A 20989-nucleotide genomic window follows, 5' to 3' on the forward strand; every position below is an offset into this window, starting at 1 on the left:
GGAAAGAATCACAAACTAACGTGAGACTTGACCAAATTTTTGCAAAGAGCAGAAAATGTGATCTTTGCATTTCATGTAGCTGTTTATATGATTGAAGCATTTAATAAGTATTTTTATTGAGTATAGTTAGAGAGCAGCTGCAGAAATCTTAAGTGCTTCTGTTAATATTTCTTTTTCTCTGTAGTTTTGAAACTGCAAAAATCTCAGAAGAAAACTGGAGACTGACACAGATCAGGGTGATCCCTCAACTGTTCACTCTTCTGGAAGAAGAACTGCTTCTGGGGAGTAGGGATGATGACAGGGGCAAAAAGGAAAAGAAGTGCAGTCTGGAGGAAGATCCAGGCTGTTCGCTTTGAAGATATCAAACTCTGGTGCATGAGAAGGCTGCCCATCTTGACATGGGTGCCTGTCTATAATTGGAAGGAAAACTTGATTCCTGATATGGTTTCTGGAATGATGCTAGCCATCCAACAGGTGACTCAAGGTACAGTTAACTCATTTCAGATTCATATTTTGAAATCTGGTCATGCTGAATGGGTCTGATCTTCTTTTTCCTTTTTTTTTTTTTTTTAATTTTTATTTTCTTTCTTGTTTAATATTAATCTTAAAGCTTTGGTTAAAACAAAAGACATGCTTGTATATCTACTGTTGATTTAATCTAAATAAAAATATAAGGAAAAAAGTATAGTCTTAACTCTTATGTGTGTACAGTGGATGTGCAAATGTGAATAGAAATGCCCTGTTATTGTAGCTAATTTCTGTGATCTGGAACTTTACTACATATCCCATCCCTTTGACAATTTTTCAAAGACTTAATATAGAAAATAAGAAAGCAGTAACCCTATTCACACAGTGTATGGTTATAGATAATGTTTTATCAGTTAAATGACCACCTCTCCATATTTCAGTGGGAAGCAGAATATATCTACATGATAATTGCATTGTAAGACATAATGTTCTGGAGTAAACATTGGCATTAAACTGTTACCTGTGGAAGCCTGTGAGTGCAGCAGGAAAAATTAACAACTTTCTGTGCATAAAGGGTGCTTCTGTCAGAGACATGCATTGCCCGCGGCGAGAATCTGCCTGCATCTGCAGCTTGCATACTTCAGCTTCTGTGTTGATTTAATGCTGTATCACTTTACCTACCACATCTCTTTTCAGGCAGCAATATAAAGTAGAGGTGGAGCTAGACTCCATTTGGCAACTTAAAAAAAAAAAAAAAAAACAACCACCAAAAAAAAAAAAACCCCTCCTGAAACCAAAAGCCTGCACAATGACCTGAAGAAACCTAAAATCCCAGTAATGCAAGTTTATAAAGTGATTGCTACTGGGAAATACATGATTTTGTTGAGTTTTGATGGGTCTCTGATAGTGTCACCTTCTTTTGGCAATATTTTATATTTGCCTCAGGCAAATCAGCTTCTTATCTGCCTCAGAAGGACTTTAACTCCTTCCCTTATGTGAACTATATATATTAATTCTTAACAATTTCCCATATTAGCTATACTTAACTATCATTCGTGTTGTTAAATTATAAGCATTCCTTTAATTCAATTATGCTTGAGCTGGAAACAACCAGTTTGTGTAAGTATTTGTGCTTTTAAAGTAATTAGGAACATCTGCATTGGCATGATTTAACTTTAAGAACCTTAATACCGTAACGCTGTAAAGTATCTAATTTCACTGATATGTACATATACAACAACAGTAACTAAAATGCTGCTAATAATAGTATGTTGAAATTCATTAAAAATATTAAATTAAACAGAAGTTCTGCACTGCTGGTAGTTTTAGCCAGGATTTTCTTATTTGAGTCTTGTAGCAAGAAGTAATTTAATGTAACACATAAATTTAAGAAAATCCAGTGAAGACAGAAAGTATTTGTTTTGTTTTTGTAGATTATTTTTATGTAATCTAGAAATAATTTTATCTTTATTTTATGCTGTTTAAAAACAAATGCATTGAAACTCCTCCCTCCTGCTGACCTGTTTTTCCTTCCTCTCTCCTCACTACATTTCAAGATTTCAAAAAGATTTTAGGGGATGGAAAAGGAGGAGAGTTAGATACCAAAGCATTTTATCATGTTTGTGGTGCTTTTACTTGAACACAACTAATTTTTTTAGGCTCTGCTTGCATTAGCTCTTTTCCTAGCGTTCAAAGCCTTCCAGTTACCTGGACTATCCTTTAATGTTTTCACAGAGAGAATCATGCAAGAAAGTTAAAAGTCCCATTTGTTATATAGCATGAAGGGAAAAGACCCCAAATTTTCTGAGGTCTTATTTTGTCTGTTTCCTTCCACCCACAAAATAAAACAAGCATTTTTGTAGTAAAATGAAAGGCAGAAATTCTAACAATGGTAGGAAAAAATTAGTAACCAGTGATAATTGACATGCACAGCACAGTGTAATTTGGTGTTCCAGCAACATGTTTAAGTAAATTCAAGTATATGGAAATAAACTTGAGTTATGGAAATATATGGAAAAAACTGCAGTTGTATTCGTAGGTAACAGTTTTCTGAGTGATGAAATGTGCATACTCCAGGGTAGAGAGCAGTCCAGTAGCTTAAGAATAATTAAGAAAGACATTCCAACTGAGCTATGTTTTTCACAATTTCCTACTGTGGGATTTCTTACTCATCTGGCATTGGCCATGTCCAGACTATTCAGGCTGGCAGCTGGTCTCATCTGGTGTAATAAGTCTGTTTTCCAACATCTAATCTAAATTTTAGATGACATAGCTGGATTCCCTTTGTAAAGGAGGGAAGGAAAGAAGAAAGTCACTGTCCTTAATGTGTCGTAGTGAATGCAACAAAGATAATGCTCATAACTATTCCTCACAGAATTTTCAGAAATTGTTTCTGGAGAATTCCTATGCAATAGCAGGTTCTGGTGTCTGCCTTGTAAGGGAGAAAAATAAAAGAGAAAATTTAATAGAAATCCTAACAATCAATGTATGTGGATAACGTTTGCTCGCAAAAAGTCTTTTATAAAGGTATAGGATGGTTCAGAATAGCTGTTCTTACGCCATCTATTATTTTGCATAAGTTTTAAAGATCTACTACCATTAATATTCTGATTTTCAGGTCAAAATTATTAGTTTCTAAATGTGATTTAAGCCTTCAAACTCCTGTAAGATACCTTGGATTCAGGTACTTGAAAACTGAAAAACTTGAGCTCATATATAAGTTTAGGTTTAAGTATCTTCCATCATGACACACACAAACTAGAAACTATGTCCTGTGGTGACAATCTAAGAATGGTGTACTAGAAAATCATGCTACCTGTGTATTTAATTGTCTTTACTTCCTTGAACAGTGTGGAAGAAATGAATGATTAGAAGGTAAGGTGTTACTTTGCCTAACACTGATCTAAGGTAAAACCATATGGCTCTAAGGTGTTATCCTTATTCTCTCACAATGTTACCCAATAAAGAATATAATAATTATCAAATAATCCATAAGAAATTATGTAATAACTTATCCAGAGAGTGAATCTTCTGACTCTGCTTTTCAAATACTTTTGAAAACTGTTTAAAACATGCCCAAGTCATATTTGACCGTCCAGAAGGAATCCATTGATTGATAGCATTCAGTGTAACTGATGGATCCAGTACTGGGGTGGGGGAGAGACGACTGAGGAATGTAGGGAGATGGGAAGGAAAGTCATGGGATTATCATGATGTGCTACTCGGCATTTGTGATGAGTCGTTGCTGAAACCAGTCATTCTCCAAGTGTTCTTATTGTTCTTTCATTGTCTGCTAAATATGCCAAGTTGATCTTAATTCATGAGTCCCAAAATTCCCTGCTGGACTTTTCTGTCCTATTTGCCTACTGAAACAATATTACTTGGTCTCTGTGTATGTCCTCTAATTTTAGAGTCCCTTAGCTAGTTACAACAAGATGGAGAAAGAAGTGCCAAACATATAATTATGTTTCTACAAATTGTATGAAAATGGCCAGTGGAAACAGACCCTACAAGTTCTAAAAACTGCTAATAGAAACTCATATCTCGTTAGGCATTAGATAATCTGCGTAGCACGGGGGTGTGGGGAAATGTCCTTTCAAACACACTGATTGCTGGAAAGATTCAGCTGGAGCTTGCACTGTCTCAGACTGCAAAGTCAGTCCACTGCAAATCAAAACCAGTAAAAGCAACTAGGCTTCATTTGTTCCAGCACAGAAAACTATCATTTAATAATAGCTTAACACTTTATTTTTCAGGCATAGAATCCTTATCCTTACTCTGATACCTAAGATTGAAACATAACCTTTGAATCTAAAATGAACTTTTCCATCCAGTCATGGGGCTTGCCAAATACTTTCGCAGACGGTTAAGACATTTGAGCTTTCATGTTTTGGTAATCACCACCTAATTTTCCCATGTTTATCAGAAATCTGGTTTTTATAGACTAGAGCAAGATGTCTTTAAAGTAACAAAGAAATCCTTAATTTGGTTCTTGAAATAGCACTTAATTCCTCTCTTCCCTTTCCCTTTAAAATTAATTAATGCCCCATCAACAGTCATCATATGAAGGCGTTTCTTTCTGTTTCATTTTGTGTTGCTCACCCAGACACACAAATTCAGTTACTAGGTCCATGCAGATGTCTCTTAAGTGCCTGATCTGGGTTTTTCTCTCCAAATTGAAATTGTTCTAATAAACCAAATGTTCTGCAGTGTAGGTATCTAGTTCTCAGGAAGCTGCCTTTTCATTCTTTACTAGTCAATTGAGACCTATTTGATAAGAGTCAGTGAAATTTTTGGTGTTCAATCTGCTTGTGGGAGGTGGTGAATGACTGCCTTTGCATTGCTATTTTTTTTCTTTTTCTTTTCTTCACTTATTAAACTGTCTTTATCTTGACCCATAAGTTTTCTTGCTTTTGCTTTTCTGATTATCTCTCCTGTCCTTTGAGGGGGGGTGAGTGAGTGGCTGGGTAGGTGCTTAGCTGCTGGCCAGGATCAGCCCACCACAGGTGTGATTCATCTGACTAAATCTAATCTTCTACTTTGTTAAGGTTGATTGGTAAGATTTCCATTGAGTGTAACTGGCTCAGTGTGTAGACACTGATGGTATAGACATCAAAATTTAGGTGAGATGTGTCTTAGCCATTTTATCTGTGGCATTCTGTGTAATAAACAGTTCATGTTCAACATGGTTAAAGGCAGGTCTTACTTGCTTTCCTGTAACTCGTCCATTGACCTGTCACAATAATATCAGAATCCTTTTTGTGGCTTTTTCATGTGACATGGACACTACCTACCTGCATGAGAAGATAATTTGATCATAGAATCATTTAGGTTCAATTGGACCTTTAAGATCATTGAGTCCAACCGTTAACCCAACACTGCCAAATCCACCACTAAACCATGTCCCTCAGCACCACACCTACATGTCTTTTAAATACCTCCAGGGATGACAATTCAACCACTTCCCTGGGCAGCCTGTTCCAATGCTTGACAACCCTTTCAGTGAAGAAATTTTTCCTAATATCTAATCTAAACCTCCCTTGGCACAACTTGAGGCTGTTTCCTCTTGTCCTATCACGTGTTATTTGGGAGAAGAGACCAACCCCCACCTCTCTACAACCTCCTTTCAGATAGTATAGAGACCAATAAAGTCTCCCTTCAGCCGCCTTTTCTCCAGGCTAAATGGCCCCAGTTCCCTCAGCTGCTCCTCACAAGACTTGTGCTCTAGACCCCTCACCAGCTTCAAGCTGTGTCCGAATATTTCTCAGTTTCCTTGCATGATAATATTAAGATGTGTTATGATGCAGTCTTTCCATGTAGCCCATAAAGCTGTCATCGTGTTTTTTCTGTAGCCTTCTGAACATGTGCTATAGCCCCTTCACATCCCTTCAGAATGCAGCTGCTTAGCTCATTTTCACAGTCTGTGGTAACTTTTTATTGCACCAAGCAAATTATTCATCTTTACTTTCAAGGCCTTTCATAAGTGATCTTTCCTGGCATCATTTATTCATTACCAAGCTGTTGATCTGCCTCTGTTTAGTCTATTTTGCTGGCCTCCTCCATCCAGTCATGTCTTTTCAAGCAAATAGCTTTGCACTTCTCTCAGGATTCAAATTATGCAATGTATGTTGGTTGGTACATCACATCTCAATATTTACTTTTGGATTGTTATTTAGAATGTGTTTATTTGTGGTTTGGGTTTTTTGTTTGTTTGTATGTTTTGGTGTGTTTTTTTTCCTGGGCAGAACTATGCGTACTGTCCACAAAGGCTGGCATCTAGAAGCCATGTAGATAATGATGCAACCCATCCATAAGCTTCTCTGACTGTCACGAACTGTAAAAAAAAAAAATAAGTCTGAGTCTGAAAAAGTCTATAAAAATATGCCCTCTGTTGTGCAACTGAGTTCATCACAAGAGAAATTATCCCCAAACTTAGTCTGCTTAAGTATGTATGTTAGTGTACATAACTTATTTATGTACAACAGTTCTCTATGTAGTTAGGAGACACAAATGTATCTGAAGTATTTTGGTTAGGACAATATATGATGTGGAAATTAAGTGCTCTGCTTAACACCTGAAGTTGCCTTACTCTTTATGGATGTAAATTCCTAATGTAGGTACCTAACTTCAGACAATGTCAACCCTTCCCACCAAGCTTCTTCCAAGATCTTGCTTGAGGTTTTCGTAATTATAATCCTCTTCTGCAATTAACGACTGGAGAAACTCCTACTTAGACAAATACATGATTTAATTTCTGTTTTGTCATTCACTGAGTGATCACAATACTTGCACCCTGCTTTTTTCATTATATCATCTTGGAACTCTTTACACTGTCCATAAATAGGAAAGTATATGGGGAGGGAAATTAGAAACACACAAGTGCTTTTGCTTGAAACAGAAATGACTCATGCAATACTGTATTGACAGTTCATGGTGCAAAGAATTACAGGTTCCAATTGTTTGCTATTAATATGAATGTCCAACATTACAACTGAGTTAGATCCTTCCAAAACAACCCAAAATCACAAATGTTTTTTCAACCTTAGGAAAAAAGAGGACAAAACAAAGAGATGGTACTTTCTTCTGAAGTATTTGGTCTAAACTGAAGCCTCAGTACAAAATTAGTTTTCCTGAAGGATGATGACTTTGCCTGTGTGTGGGGTGGTCAATTTGTAACTGACTAATGGTAGTATGTAACTGAGATTAAACACAGCAAATGAAACGCACTTAGATCAAGGACTGAGATGGGTAATCGTCATCTCAGAATTCTTGAAAGAATCGGTAAGTGACACTGCAGATCCGGTAACAAGTACCTTTGACAAATTTGGAATGATATTCCATGATTAGATCATAGTGGGTATAGTGTTGTATCCAAGTTACCAACCAGATGAGGGACAGGACTGGATGCAAGAAATAGAGGTGCATTTCCCTTTAATGATAATAAAATAATATCTACATGTATAACATCAAAGTGATTGACTCTGCTATCCAGTTCTGAAGCGGGGCTCTAGGACAGCTAGTGGGTTGCTTCAGATTTATATATGTATTCTAAAGACAGTTCTGCTGATGCTCTCAGGGATATTTTTAATAATCTGCTGGAAAATAATTAGAAAAAAGTGGGTTGTTAGGTGGATTAGGAGCTGGAAAGAAGCTGATGACCACAGGTAATGCTGACTGTTTGTCCATTATGTGAAATACAGTGTGTAATTTGGGTTGACTGTTCATGGAAGATGTTTTCAAACTTCAGTAGGAGAAGAAAAGGAGAAGGATCAGAAAAACAAAGATTATGTTAGGGAGAAGACTGAAATGAGTTGTACAGGTTAATTGAAACCTGAGAAGGTTTTTCCTTACCGGGAAGAGCATTTAAAGTAAAAGGCAGTTGCAGCATACAAACAGATGACTATAAAGGAGTATGAATATGTTTAGACTTAAAATTGGAAGTAGTTCTGAAAATATTCCATTAAAATATTGGGATAAGAAGATGTATCTCCTTATCACATAATTTCATTCATAGATATATTAAATGACGTGTGCTTGTCATAAAAGGGAACAGAACACAGGGCACAAGGGGGTTCCCTCACAAGATTACGTTTCCTTTCAATATCTGCTGCTGCTCAAAAAAACCTGGGAATTTTTCAACTGAGTGTATCCATAAAAATGTTAAGACAAATATGTGGTTTTTTTCAAACTAAAATTCTGTCACTGTATTTCTGGATTCAATCTTTATCTTGCTAAGTTCCTGGTATTCTTCTGGATTCGTTGTGTTATTTGTTTTGAAATAAACATCTGTCCATGTGCTATACGGCATATACTCAAAAGTTGTCCATGTGGAAGCATGTAAGTATAAGATTTGGACTTTCAAATTTGACAGATTTGGGACTATGAGAGTGTTTGTAATTTTTTTCAAATATATTTTTTGTAGTCCGCTAACACATGGATACACTTCATATAGAATTTATATGTAGTCTTATATATTGCTGCCTTTTCTATGACCTATCATGAACAAGAAATGCTTTGGCTCAAAGGGGTTTTTGTGGGCTGTTTTTGGGGGCGGTGGAGGGCCCTTGAGACATATTTCCTTTAAGACTGAAATATGTAGATGGCATCTGATGAAATCAGTATTGTTATTCCTGCCAACTTCTTTTTTCATTCTGCAAGCCCAATAATAACTCACTGAGGATTGGTGCATTTTGTATGTTTTAATTAAAGCTAATTTAATCTTGGGCTGGATTTATTGCTGAACAACTAATTCCTTAACACTGGCTGGAGACCTTGCCATTAAAAAAAATGAACTATACTGCTTTCATGCATTCCAGAACTGGTGCCCAGTGTTTTGGAAGGCGTGATGCCAAATACGTATATGGTTTTTTTTTTTGCTTTTTTTTTTTTTGCTTTTCACGGAGGAACCCCAGATGTGTCTTCTCAAGAGTGATGGTTGCCGGGGTTTTCTTCAGGCTCTGACCATAAATGTAGACATAAATACACTCTGAGCAGACTAACTGGAGCTAATAATTTTATTAAAGGGTAGATCTGTCTTGTAAATATACATCTGGCATACAAATAGCATGTGTAGATGAAATTGAATAAGCACATTTGGAAACAGAGCCAGAAAAATCTCCTAGAGAATACATTGGAGAATCCATGTAGTTCATAAATGATTTGTGGAAGAGAGTGTCCAGCTGAACTCTGTTATAGTTCTCCCATACAAAGAATAATGATGTAAGCTGATCATGAAATGTAACATGTTAGTAAGTAAATGTAGGGCAATGTTTTGTATTTATACAACTTTCCAGCAGAGGAGAAAAGCACTGATGCTGCTGCGCATGCAATATTTCATTTCTAATGTCTGTTAAAATTCTTCCACCTTACACATGTGCTAATACAGATCTGTCTGGCAGACTACTAGAAATGTGAATTCAGCATCTGAACGACCTCTGACTCCTTTGGAACCAAATATCCAGGTACACTTGTCTCAGTGCGATGAGATAAGCGGCGCGGATGTCCCACCCCTGTGCCTGGGGTGGGGTGGGGCTGAGCACCATGGACAGAGACTGGGAAACCCGGAAAAGGCTGATTCCCTGAAGGAAGAAGGCGAAATGACTTCACCTATAGTCTTCCAGGTTAGGGAAATCAGGAAAACTCTGAGTTCTGACATCCTTGGCCACCAATTTGTCAAAATGGATGCCCTTTTCATGGATTTAAAAAAGTCCAGTTCATCTTGATTAAGGCCTGTCGTCAGTCATGATTGGTCTTTGTTTCTCTACCTCATTGACGCTTCCCCAAAGACTACCTTATAGTTACCTATTTGCCAGAAAACCATTATAGATTTCATTCTCTGTTTATTCTTACTGAGATGCAGAGGAATTTCCCTATCATCCACTTTCAAAATGCCCGTTTAATTTCATTTTGTGCATAGCCAAAATCTTCAGGTGTTATAGCTGAGCAGTGTATAATAGCTCATAGAATTCTCTATATAATAATTTGTAAGATCTCTGTGGTGTTCAGATATTGTGTCAAATTCATCCTAAAGAGGTCTAAACATTTAATCTCTGATTGTCAAGAGTCATGATTTTTTTTTTTCCCAGGATCTCCATGAAAAGAATACAGTAGGTATATTTTTTTTCTGTCTGATTTTAGGTGTATCCAAACTTCTTTATGTACAGTAGGGTCAAGCTATCTCAAATAGAGAATTCATAAACGGGTTATGCCATCTACTTTTTTTTTTTTCTACCATAATACTCACATCTCCTTTATTTGGAACATCGAGATATAAGTGTTATTATCTGGAGATCTGCTATGTGGCAGAGTAGAACAGTGCTTTCTCAAATACACGTTTGATGTAGATGCATTTCAGATATGTGTAATACTATGTACTATGACTAATACAGCTGAGATGCTTAATTCTCATCAGACTGAAGGAGACAGTTACATGGCCACAAAACAGTTAGGGCCATGAAAATGATCAGGGGGTTGGAACACCTCTGCTATGAGGACAGGCTGAGGGAGCTAGCATTGTTCAGCCTGGAGAAGAGGAGGCTCCAGGGAGCCCTCACAGCAGCCTTCCAGTACCTGAAGGGGGCCTACAGGAAGGCTGGGGAGAGTCTGTTTACAAAGGCCGGTGATGACAGAACAAGGGGTAATGGCTTTAAACTGGAAAAAAGCAGATTTAGATTAGACATTAGGAATAAGTTCTTTACTCTGAGGGTGGTGGCACACTGGAACAGGTTGCCCAGGGAGGTGGTTGAGGCCCCTTCCCTGGAGACATTCAAGGTGAGGCTCGACGAGGCCCTGGGCAACCTGGTCTAGTTGGGGGTGTCCCTGCTGACTGCAGGGAGGTCGGACTAGATGACCTTTGGAGGTCCTTTCTGGCCCGGACCATTCTATGATTCTATGGGAAGGAACTGCACTGAAGCATCCTTCAAAAAAGAGAAGGTGGTTGCTAACTCAACATTGTGTGGTCTCTGAAAGATTTACCGTACGCTTTTCAGAATCTGTCCTTCCATCTTGCTTTTACACTCTTCATTTGCCTCAGGGTTTGGCATGACAGAAGAACTAAGGAATTATTTTAAGCTCTTTGTACTTTGTTTTTAAATAAGTCAGAGAGAAGGTACAATCCACATGTGTAGCCCCAGCAAATGGTGTCATTAGGAAACATCTTGCAAGCATGAGGCGTATGTGTGCACCATTGAGAGAACTGGTGCTGAGCTTTCCAGGTTTTGGAGGTATGGAGGTAAATGACACTATTTCCAAAGGATTATTTTGTGTTAATAGCTTTTAACAAGTCAGTGTCAAAGAATCTTCCAGAACTGTAGGTGTGTATAGGAAAATAATTATGAAATATAATATTAGACATGTTTTCTGTGGTTGCGTTGTTTTATTTTTTTTTTCTTCAGTAAAAGTTAGCTATCCTGGAGTTAGGAATTAAAGCCTACGATATGAATCATTGCGTGTCTGTTTTGTTGGTTCTCCAAGAGAGATTAATAGGACACTCATTAAATATGTGTTAATTCTACATTTTAGGGGATCTACGGGAAGTACCTTTCTTACTACCTAATTCAGCTTTGTGAACAAAGGGAGAAATTGTCTTTTTCTGAAGCATCAGGGAGTGACCACAACTGCAGATAGCATTTTGAGTGGGATAAGATCTATTTTGGGTTCCCTAAGCTTGAGGTCTGACCATCTTAATACAGTCACACTTAAGAATAAAAGGTTACAATAACAAAAAAAGATATTTGAATATATACACTACCAGAAAAACTTTTATATTTATAGTTTTTCCCAATAAATAGTAAATGATCCAAATTTTGAAACTTCTCCATTTAATTATAGACTTACTACTTTTCCTGCTTCTTCGTTTAAATTTCTGGTTCGCGTATTATATTTCTAAAAGACATGGTATACCTTTCCTCAGAACATATGCATCTATCATATGCATTTCCAGATTGCATATCCATATGCATCCAGATTTCCAACGTATTTCCAGATGCAGAAAATGGTTAACTGGTTGACCATACACTGATGATTCATAGCTTTTTCTATGGAAAATATTTTTAATTGTTGTAATTTTGGCACTGATCTGATTAGCAGAAAGTATCAGTTTAACAATCGGAGACCTTTCTCCTGTGGTAGGACATGGCCTTGTTTCTGGTTGTATCACGCTTGGTTTTTTTGTAGTCAGCTGCATTTGACATTTACCAACAGTGCTGCAACATGTCCTGCGTTTCAGTGCAGCACGCCAGAGGATTGTTACGTGTCTGGTGCTAGTCAGCGAGCACGGTTTTCAATGAAGCTGTGTCGCACAATGTTATCTCATGATAAGGAGGTAGTTAAAACAAAGAACCACAATATTAATCTACTGTATCTGAACTTACTGTTCATTCTTTGTTTGGTTTTCTTTCCATGGAATTTATATTCTTATTTGAAAACCTTAATGTCACTGCCATGGAGGCTTCTCCATATTACCAGTGAAGATTATGTGGGATCCTTATTTTATGATCTGTTTCTTTTGAGTATTATTACTGTTCGGAATGAAAAAATTAAAATAATGTTTCCTGTCTTTTGACTAGTTCTTGAGCATATGGAATGCATTGTAGTGCAGTTCAATATGAAAATTAATGAAGTGAGCTGAAATATACTACTGATTATATCTTTTAAAGTATTTGAACCTTTAGAACATTATATGCCTAATCAGAAAGCCTGAAGTCTTTAGTAATTCTGTTTTATAATGCCCCTCTGCTCTTGTACAATTGACATGCTTCAGTAATGGGAGCAAAAAGCTAACAAACAGAACCAGAGCTAGAGTCAAAGGCTGGTAATTTTATCTCTGTCCTGACTGCCATGACCTCACCATGAAAAAACACGAGACGTGGTTTCTAAAAACTCAATACAAAAAGACTGTGAAAGGTCTATGTGTGAAAGGGAAAATCAGGGGCTAGATTTATGTTTAGATTATCTGCCTGTAAACAAGAGATATTTCTCAGCAGTAAGTCTATGAGTAAAGCAAAATTCCCATTAAATGTGGGGGTTTATTGGACAAGGTAGCCCTTTTTCCACAGTTTTACAGGCCAGATTTCTGTTAGCCAGTTCTTCTGGCCATGAGAGTTCATTCAGGTTGTGCCACTGTGTTCCCCTCAGCCCTGTTCAGAGAGCTGAACTGAGATGTTGACACAGTTTCTGTGTGCATGACCTAGGGCTGGGTTGAGCTTCTTGTCCTCTACCCACAACATGTACAGTTTATGCTGGATCAAACACAGTCGGGCCATAATTGTCCAATGTTTCAGATTCAGAAAGTCTTAGGAAACATAAAAACAAAGTAAACACATGTAGAGGGGCGAGAATTGGCCAGATGGTGACAGAATATTTTGCGGTAGCTGAATCCTTGTTTTCCATGCAAATGTTGAGAGGAAAGAACAATGTATACTGTTCTTAATCCTGGATTAATTGGAAATATTGAATAGTAAAAGAGCTAGTAGTCCCTCTTCTGGAAATATTTTAACTTAGCCTGTGGTGTATTAGTGTACCCTTCAGTTTTGTTTTGTACGGCTTCTGAGCTGACCTCCTCTTGAACTGAGTGATGAAGTTACTTAGGGTGAAAGCCTATTCAAAGTGAACAGTGCAAATTTTATAAGGAAAACTTCAAGATCCAAAATTAACACAATTCAAACACAAACTTGAGAATAATATGAACATAATGTGTTTTCTGCAAAATGAGCTTGATACTTTTTAAAAAGTATCTTTCAAAACTGTTAACCTTTCCTAGCAAAGAGGGAGTTTTTGTACTTTCCTTGTAACAACTGATGGAGTCCAAACGTTTGAAAAAAAAACATGCGAAGAGGAGAGCATGCAAAGGAACTCACCAAGGTGAGTTCTGCATACATCATGAAGCTGTTCTGTAGTGGGTGAATAGCAGTTGTTGGAAATAGGAATGTTTTCAGATGAAAATGTTCTGTATTTGTAATTTTCTGGTTTAGTGTTAGAGAATTCCTTTCATTTAATGAATGAATCTCTTAAATATAGAAAATTTTGTAGATCATCTTACCCAGGGTCTATAGACCTCTTCCCAATAGTGCCTGTAAAGAACATTCCTGGTTCAGCATTCAGTACTGACTCTTGTGTATTTCCCTTTTGCTTGTCCACACAGAGAGGTCACTTCATTTCATTTATATTGTTATAGTTGAAGCTTGTCTGAAGTTATATTGATTTTGTTGGTTCTTTTACTTTTTAGAGAGCAAAATAAATTATCCTTGCATAATGCTTTTTTGCAAGACTGGAATATCATGTGAGTAGTAGTCTGTTCATGAGTTAATTACAAAGTTTTTGTTTCTTTTTGGTTTTATTCATAAAATGGTTATAATGGAAGAGCTTTCGAGTATTTAACAAGCCTTAAAAACCTCCCTCCTTTTCTGTACCTTTTTTTTTTCCCCCCATGGATTCCCTTTTGGATAGGGTCATGCAGTTCTCTCCTGTGCTGTTTTTATTCTACTCAGGCACATCCTTCTGCGTTGCTCTTTGGTCAGTATCTTCTTTTATATCTATTGATCATGTGAACATGGATGTAGAACTACAATTTCCTTCCAAAGATCTTCTTGGTTCGTGATAATGGTGTGCTAAGAGAACAAAGCAGAAGAAATGATCAGCAGATGCGCTAATTAAAAGGCAAAAGAGCAATGCTGTCCATTTCTGTCTAAAAGAAGGCATCAGAATTTTCAAATAGACATATTTTAAAATCTCTCCTCTTCCCTCTCCCTTTTCCTCCCCTCTGTCTCTGTTGAAAGATGATTTCTTGACATATTCTGAGACTTTCTAAGGAAAAGATGGATGCTGTCTTCTATAGCTAAGCAATAAGGTATCCAGTAAGTCTGTAAAGTTAAATCCTAACCAATTTACTTCATTCTGCATCTCAACATGAAAGTCAAATACTTTCCATTTCTGGCCTGACAGCTTTATGTAACAACAAAAATGTTAATATCTAAAGGATTATAAAACCCAGGCACCTAAAGACAATGAACTCTAGAATATTTTTTTTTGTTTGGTTGAGAAAGTAGAAGAAAGCAGACTGAAGGGGCTCCATCCAAACCAAAATTATAGGTTTTGAGATGCTTGTAAGAAATAACCATCTGATTGCCTGGAGCCGTGGCAATCTCAAACCCATCTTTGTGAGGGTGGGGGTGAAACAGTGGTGCCTCCTCCTGTGAGGACTAGCAATTAAAAATATGTTTGGAACCACTGATGGTAACAACGTGGAAACATGGTAGTTGGTGCCATAGATTGTATCTGTTACCCATTTATTTCTGCTGGTGACCAAGACTCAGAAGAAAGTGTGAGGATTTTCATGCGACAATAGATGAAAAATCTTCCACAGTTCTTCCTGATACTCATTGTACAGTAGTAGGCTTATACTCTAGGTTTTTGTAAATGAAGGTGTTTTTTTCCTTACTCTTAATAAAATTGTAGACTTTTCCTCATAAAAAAAATGAATGCAGAACAGTTTTATCCTCATATAGTGAAGTAATTCCATTTAACTTTCTATAGGGCTGGCCTTTGCGGTTTTATCTTCAGTCCATCCAGTTTTTGGTTTATATGGCTCTTTCTTTCCTGTCATTATTTATGCCATATTTGGAATGGGACATCATGTTGCAACAGGTAAGTGTCTATTTGCTAAAAACATTTTCAGAAATAAGGAATTGGAAGCTGAACCTTTTCTTTTTTGTTATAAGATCAATGGAAGGAAAATGATCTAAGACTAAACAGAAATAAAATGGGTTTGTGCTTCTTTTTACAACTATTTTTTGCGAGTCTAAGCGCTTTAAAGAGCCTCATTAAGAATATATTGGAGTTACTCCTGGCATTATAATTTAATATTGCATTGACACTTCCTTTGTAAATGTAATTTACTAAGGCCTTTTTTATTTTAACTCTAGTTTAGAAATCTGCTTTAGGCTAAGATTTTAACAAAGGGCTCAGCCAGCAAGATACATGCAAACAGGTGTCATGGTTTGGGCCAGGTTGGCCGAGGACACAGGAATGAAAAAGGCTCGACTTCTATAGTGTTAATGCTAGAAATTCTCCTAATGGCTTCAGCACAACTCCTGTCCACTTGCAGAGTAATTAGGTAGGCAGTAAAAGGTGTTCCCTGGCTACAAGGCTAGTAGTTACTTGTTTACCCTTGGCAGGGCCAACAGCAGCTGCAAGAGTTGAATGACTTTGATCTCCTGATAGGTTGGCGAATGCTCTGACTCCAAAGAACCCAAGTTATAGACTAAAGTTGTAAATAATACTCATGAGATTGAACTGCAAACTCATTATTCTGCAGAAGTGGGCACTTGGTGTCCTCTGAAGTTTGCAGGAAGGATGAAACAAGCCCAGTATTAAAGCACACTAGGTCTGGATGAAGGGTAGCAGCATCTGTGGTCATCAGAAGATTTAAGCAGGGAGGAGGTATGTTTTCCTCACGGAGGAGAAAAAATCCTGAAAGGAGGAAAGATGGTTCTGGGTACTCACGCAAAAAATGAACTCTGCAGAATCTGATTGCTCAAGTGTATGCACCGACAAATGTTTTAGTAAGAAGTTAACCACTATTTTGAGCACCTCTTTTGTTCAAAAATATTCAATTAAATTATTAAAAATTGCTGAACAGCTGTAACTTGTCTTACAGCAAAAGGACAGCTGAAAGATTATTTTTCATAAAGGCACAGAAAGTATTGGAGCCTTTTGATGCCTGAGAAGGATCTGTGGATGCTGTTACTGACTTGATGCTGTAATGACCAATGGGGTGTACTCAGCTCATATAAAAAAAACCTGAAAATTTAGAAGTTGGAAAATAATTTTGACACTTGAGTAGAGATAGATTAATACACTTTTTTTGAACTTTTTTGTTAAATGTATTAAAACATGAACCTATATAAAAATTACTAATTTGCCAGTGTATTGTCAGCAGTTTGTTGGTGTAAGATTATTAGGAAGACAAGAATCCATGATATGATCATAAGTAGGAAAGTAAATAAGTAAGTATCTGGCTGACACAAATTCTAGTGATGAAAACAGATGATAAAATGGGTAAGTACAAGCATCTAGGTCTGATGTTTTGTCCTTGGGAGTGAATATTATTCAGAGAACAATTTGCTGGGTGTCCCACAACTACTTGGCCACAGAGTCCTGCACAGTCCCTGGTGTGGAAACCTGTGCCTTTCACAGGTGTCTGTTCCAGAATTTAATCTTAAGAAAAAAAGGAAACAAAGGAGTTCTCTTGCTACTGTGAAGATTTTTTTAAAGAAATGTGTGTGACATGTGCTGTTGATCCTTTCAGTAGAAATCGCTCATGCACTCATCCCACCAGCCTCGGTTAAGGAATTACGGTGTGCGGGCTGAACTGGAGCTATACCACCTGCCACAAATCCCCAAATACTCTCAAATTCCTCACGTACATTGGTGACAATCTCTTCACCTACCAGCATTTAACGGGGAGGGGAGGGGAAGGGGAGAGGTGAGGAGAGAAGAGAAGAGGAGATAATTTTTCAGTTGGAAGGCACCTACAACGGTCATCTAGTCCAACCACCAGACCAATTCAGGGCCAACCAAAATTTAGAGCCTGTTAAGGGCATTGTCCAAATGCCTCTTAAACACTGACAGGCTTGGGGCATTGACCACCTCTCTAGGAAGCCTGTTCCAGTGTTTGACCTGTCTCGCGGTAAAGAAGTGCTTCCTAATGTCCAGTCTAAACCTCCCCTGGTGCAGCTTTGAACTGTTTCCACACATCCTGTCACTGGATACCCGGGAGAAGAGATCAGCACCTCCCTCTCCACTTCCCCGCCTCAGGAAGCTGTAGAAAGCAATGATGTCTCCCCTCAGTCTCTTTGCTCCAAACTAGACAAACCCAAAGTCCTCAGCCATTGCTCATAGGACATTCTTTCCAGCCCTTTCACCAACTTTGCTGCACTCCTCTGGATGCATTCAAGTACCTTCACATCCTTCTTAAGTTGTTGGCCCAGAACTTTAGGCACAGGCAAAATGTGTGTTGTGATTCAAAAAAGAAAAAGTCATCCAAAAAAACCCTTCATGGCTCAACAGGAAAATTAAGGGGACTGTCATAGGGAAGAGTATGGCACTTGAAAAACAGAAAGCTTGACCAAATGAGGTGAGCAGGAAAGCCGTGAAATGTGGTAGGTGAAACACACGCAGGACATTTAGGAGGCTAAAAGAAGGAATTTGAAGAGTGCCATAGAGAGGATAATCAAACTGATAGTTTAAGGTTCTTTAAATACATCAAAATCAGGACACTGGAAAGGAAACTGGTGGACACTTTTCTGACAAAGGTATAACAAGGACATAGGAGTGTCAAGTTATCAGTGTAATTTCACAGTCAGAAGTACTCTGGATGGAATCCTGGGAACTGCAGACCTGTCTTTCACCCCTATTATAGTCTATAATAAAAAATATGAATACTGAAATTATGTTATAATGAGAGTCTGTTGGAGAGAAGTTAATGTGACTCTTATAAAGGAAAATCTTACCTCACTGATGTCCTAGAGTACTGTATGGGTGTCAGTACACACGTGGGAAAAGGAAATACTTTGAATATAAGGTATCAGAATGGTCAAATAGCTACTGATAAGGTTCTACACCAAAGGTTACCAAAGAAACCAAGTTGCCCTTGTGATAAAAGAAAAGTCCTTTAATTAATTATTAGTGAGTTAAAGGAGAAGAAGCCAAAGGTAGGACCTAGTGGTCATTTTTAGAGGCAGAACAGTATTCACTAGGTCCTACAATGGTAGAAATAAGGAGAGCTCAAAGAAACCCGTGAAATGTCACTTTATAAGACTTTTAAAGTATAGATTAAAGAAAATAATACAGCAGATGGTGAACTTCTGGAACCTGTTCCCAGAGGACATTGTGAAGGTAGAAAATACAAGCAGTTTCAAACAGAGATTCAACAAATTCATGAATGCTAGTCTGTAAACAAAATCTAAAAGGACCAGCTAGGATGTACTTGCTAACATTCCTAGTACAACAGCTATGGATGCTGGGGAAATGTCCTGCAGAAAGTGGCCCAGGCTTGTGTGCTTTTCCTGGGTAACACCTCCAATTGCCGCAGCTAGAAGCAGTGTAATGGGCAAGATGGACCATTGGTCTGACATAGTAGGGCATTTCTTGTGCTCTTAGAGCTCTGTATGATGTTTGTGCCTTTTACTATTGCATAATCATCCTTCTTTATCTGTGTGTCATTAAACCTTCTTTACCCCTTTCCTGAAATAAATGTTTCTCTCATATTTTGCCTCTGTTTGTTGGAGTGCACATTGTTTGTTGAGTTTTTGAATGTACACCTCTGCTAACTCTATTGGGCTAGGTACTATGTATATAGTGGGAATTAATTGCCCTAGAAATTTGAACGGTGAACATTTTGGATCCTCAGACAAAAAGCTGTTTCATCACACCCAAGGTGAGTCAAAAGCATTTGTGATAACTTGAAATAATTATGAATTGTTGTGTTCGAACATCTTTTGTGTCTAAATGAGTACGTCCACAAAAGAATTGACATTTAGTTCATCTGTACAAATGGTATTTTACATTAAGAAAAGTGTTATGTAAAAAGATTACCTTAAAAATTATTCTTAGTATAACAGGCATGCACAAAATGGCACTTTCGCTCATAATGGCCAAGTTTTGAAAGAGAATCCAGGAGTGATGGTACAGACAGATACAGAATTATTGGTGACTAACGTGTGGTTCTTTTTATAGGAACTTTTGCTTTAACTTCCTTAATATCTGCCAACGCAGTTGAGCGTCTTGTTCCTTCAGTCAGCACTAATTTCACTACAAACAATAATTCAGGACCCTTGGGCCTATCGGAGTTTGAAATGCAGAGGATTGGAGTTGCAGCAGCAGTTTCATTTCTAGGAGGAATCATTCAGGTGGGTGGTGAACACTTATTCTGTTTGTTACTGATGCATAGCATTTGTGATAGCTATGACTTTTGTAATACTTTTTTTTTTTTTAACTTATCTGAGGAAAACTGACCATGGGTCTGGTCTGATGCTCATGAATGATGAAATTAATGTGTTTTAAGAATTTGCTTCTCCTTTGTCAAGATGTGTTAATTGTCTGTATACATGCTCCTAGGGTGTTGCAATATGAAGTAAAACCACATTCAGTCAGCTCTAATATAATATTCAGTTGCTGTTGATGTTCTCTTTCCTTCTCCTGCAGAAAGAAAACATGAATCAGCTCCTGGTAAGCATTGACGTATTCCTGAGGTTTTCTATTGCTCTTGGCTTGAAGAGAAATACTATACAATATTCAATAATTAAAAACAGTAGGGAAAACATCTTTAAATTCTCTTCAGAGTTCACACACCCACTGTTAAAGTGAAATAAATTAGTAAAACAGATTTATCCAAATGGTCCTCCAAAGCTTATTCAAATTATCAGAGGTCTTTTAAATTTTTTCTCTTTTCCTATTCTGATCACAATCACTGAATTCCTTTATCCCTTGCCAGTTGCTTAGGTCTTCAAAGAAGGTTTCCCTCTTTCCTTGTAAATATTAAAATGGCAGAAATGTTCCAGCACTTGACTGCAACACCTCCTGGGTACCTGGCCTCCCGAAAGAAACTTGGACCCCTGTGCTTTGTGCTTTGAAACCCTCTACCGTGCAGAGGATGAGCAAAGGAGCCCAGAACAGGATCTGCACGCTTGGCAGGAACAGGGGCATACGCTTATGTTAGTCAGTAGGAAATATCAAGAAGCATGGTCATTTCAGTTGCATTTTTTTTCATTCTTTTATTATTTACAGAATTATGACTTGGGGTAGCAGTATGAGGGAAACCCTACGGACAGTGCATGGAGTAGACCTGATGCTGACTGTGCCGGGCTGTTGCACATGCTGCCCCATTGCACCAGTGTGTGCAACACAACACTGCATCATGCGTGAGGTGCCTGTAACAGCAGAATCCTTTGAGCACGCACAGAGCTCTTCACGTGGGAACGCTGTGCTCACAGCCTGACAGTCCCCTCAGCCTGCCTTAAAGGCC

The 20989-nt window shown here is 37.8% G+C and overlaps 1 protein-coding gene across 1 annotated transcript in view; it reads left to right on the forward strand.

Annotated features, from left to right (window-relative positions):
• Positions 1-291: 291 nt before the first annotated feature.
• The window catches only part of SLC26A7 (solute carrier family 26 member 7), a 69636-nt gene continuing 48938 nt past the window's right edge, over positions 292-20989 (forward strand). Inside the window, exons 1-3 of the mRNA XM_074145261.1 lie at positions 292-484; positions 15499-15609; positions 19702-19874. Coding sequence (XP_074001362.1) covers positions 292-484; positions 15499-15609; positions 19702-19874 — 477 coding nt within the window. The remainder of the gene's footprint in view (positions 485-15498; positions 15610-19701; positions 19875-20989) is intronic.

The sequence above is a fragment of the Numenius arquata genome, chromosome 3, assembly GCF_964106895.1.
Source record: "Numenius arquata chromosome 3, bNumArq3.hap1.1, whole genome shotgun sequence".
NCBI classification, from domain to species: domain Eukaryota; kingdom Metazoa; phylum Chordata; class Aves; order Charadriiformes; family Scolopacidae; genus Numenius; species Numenius arquata.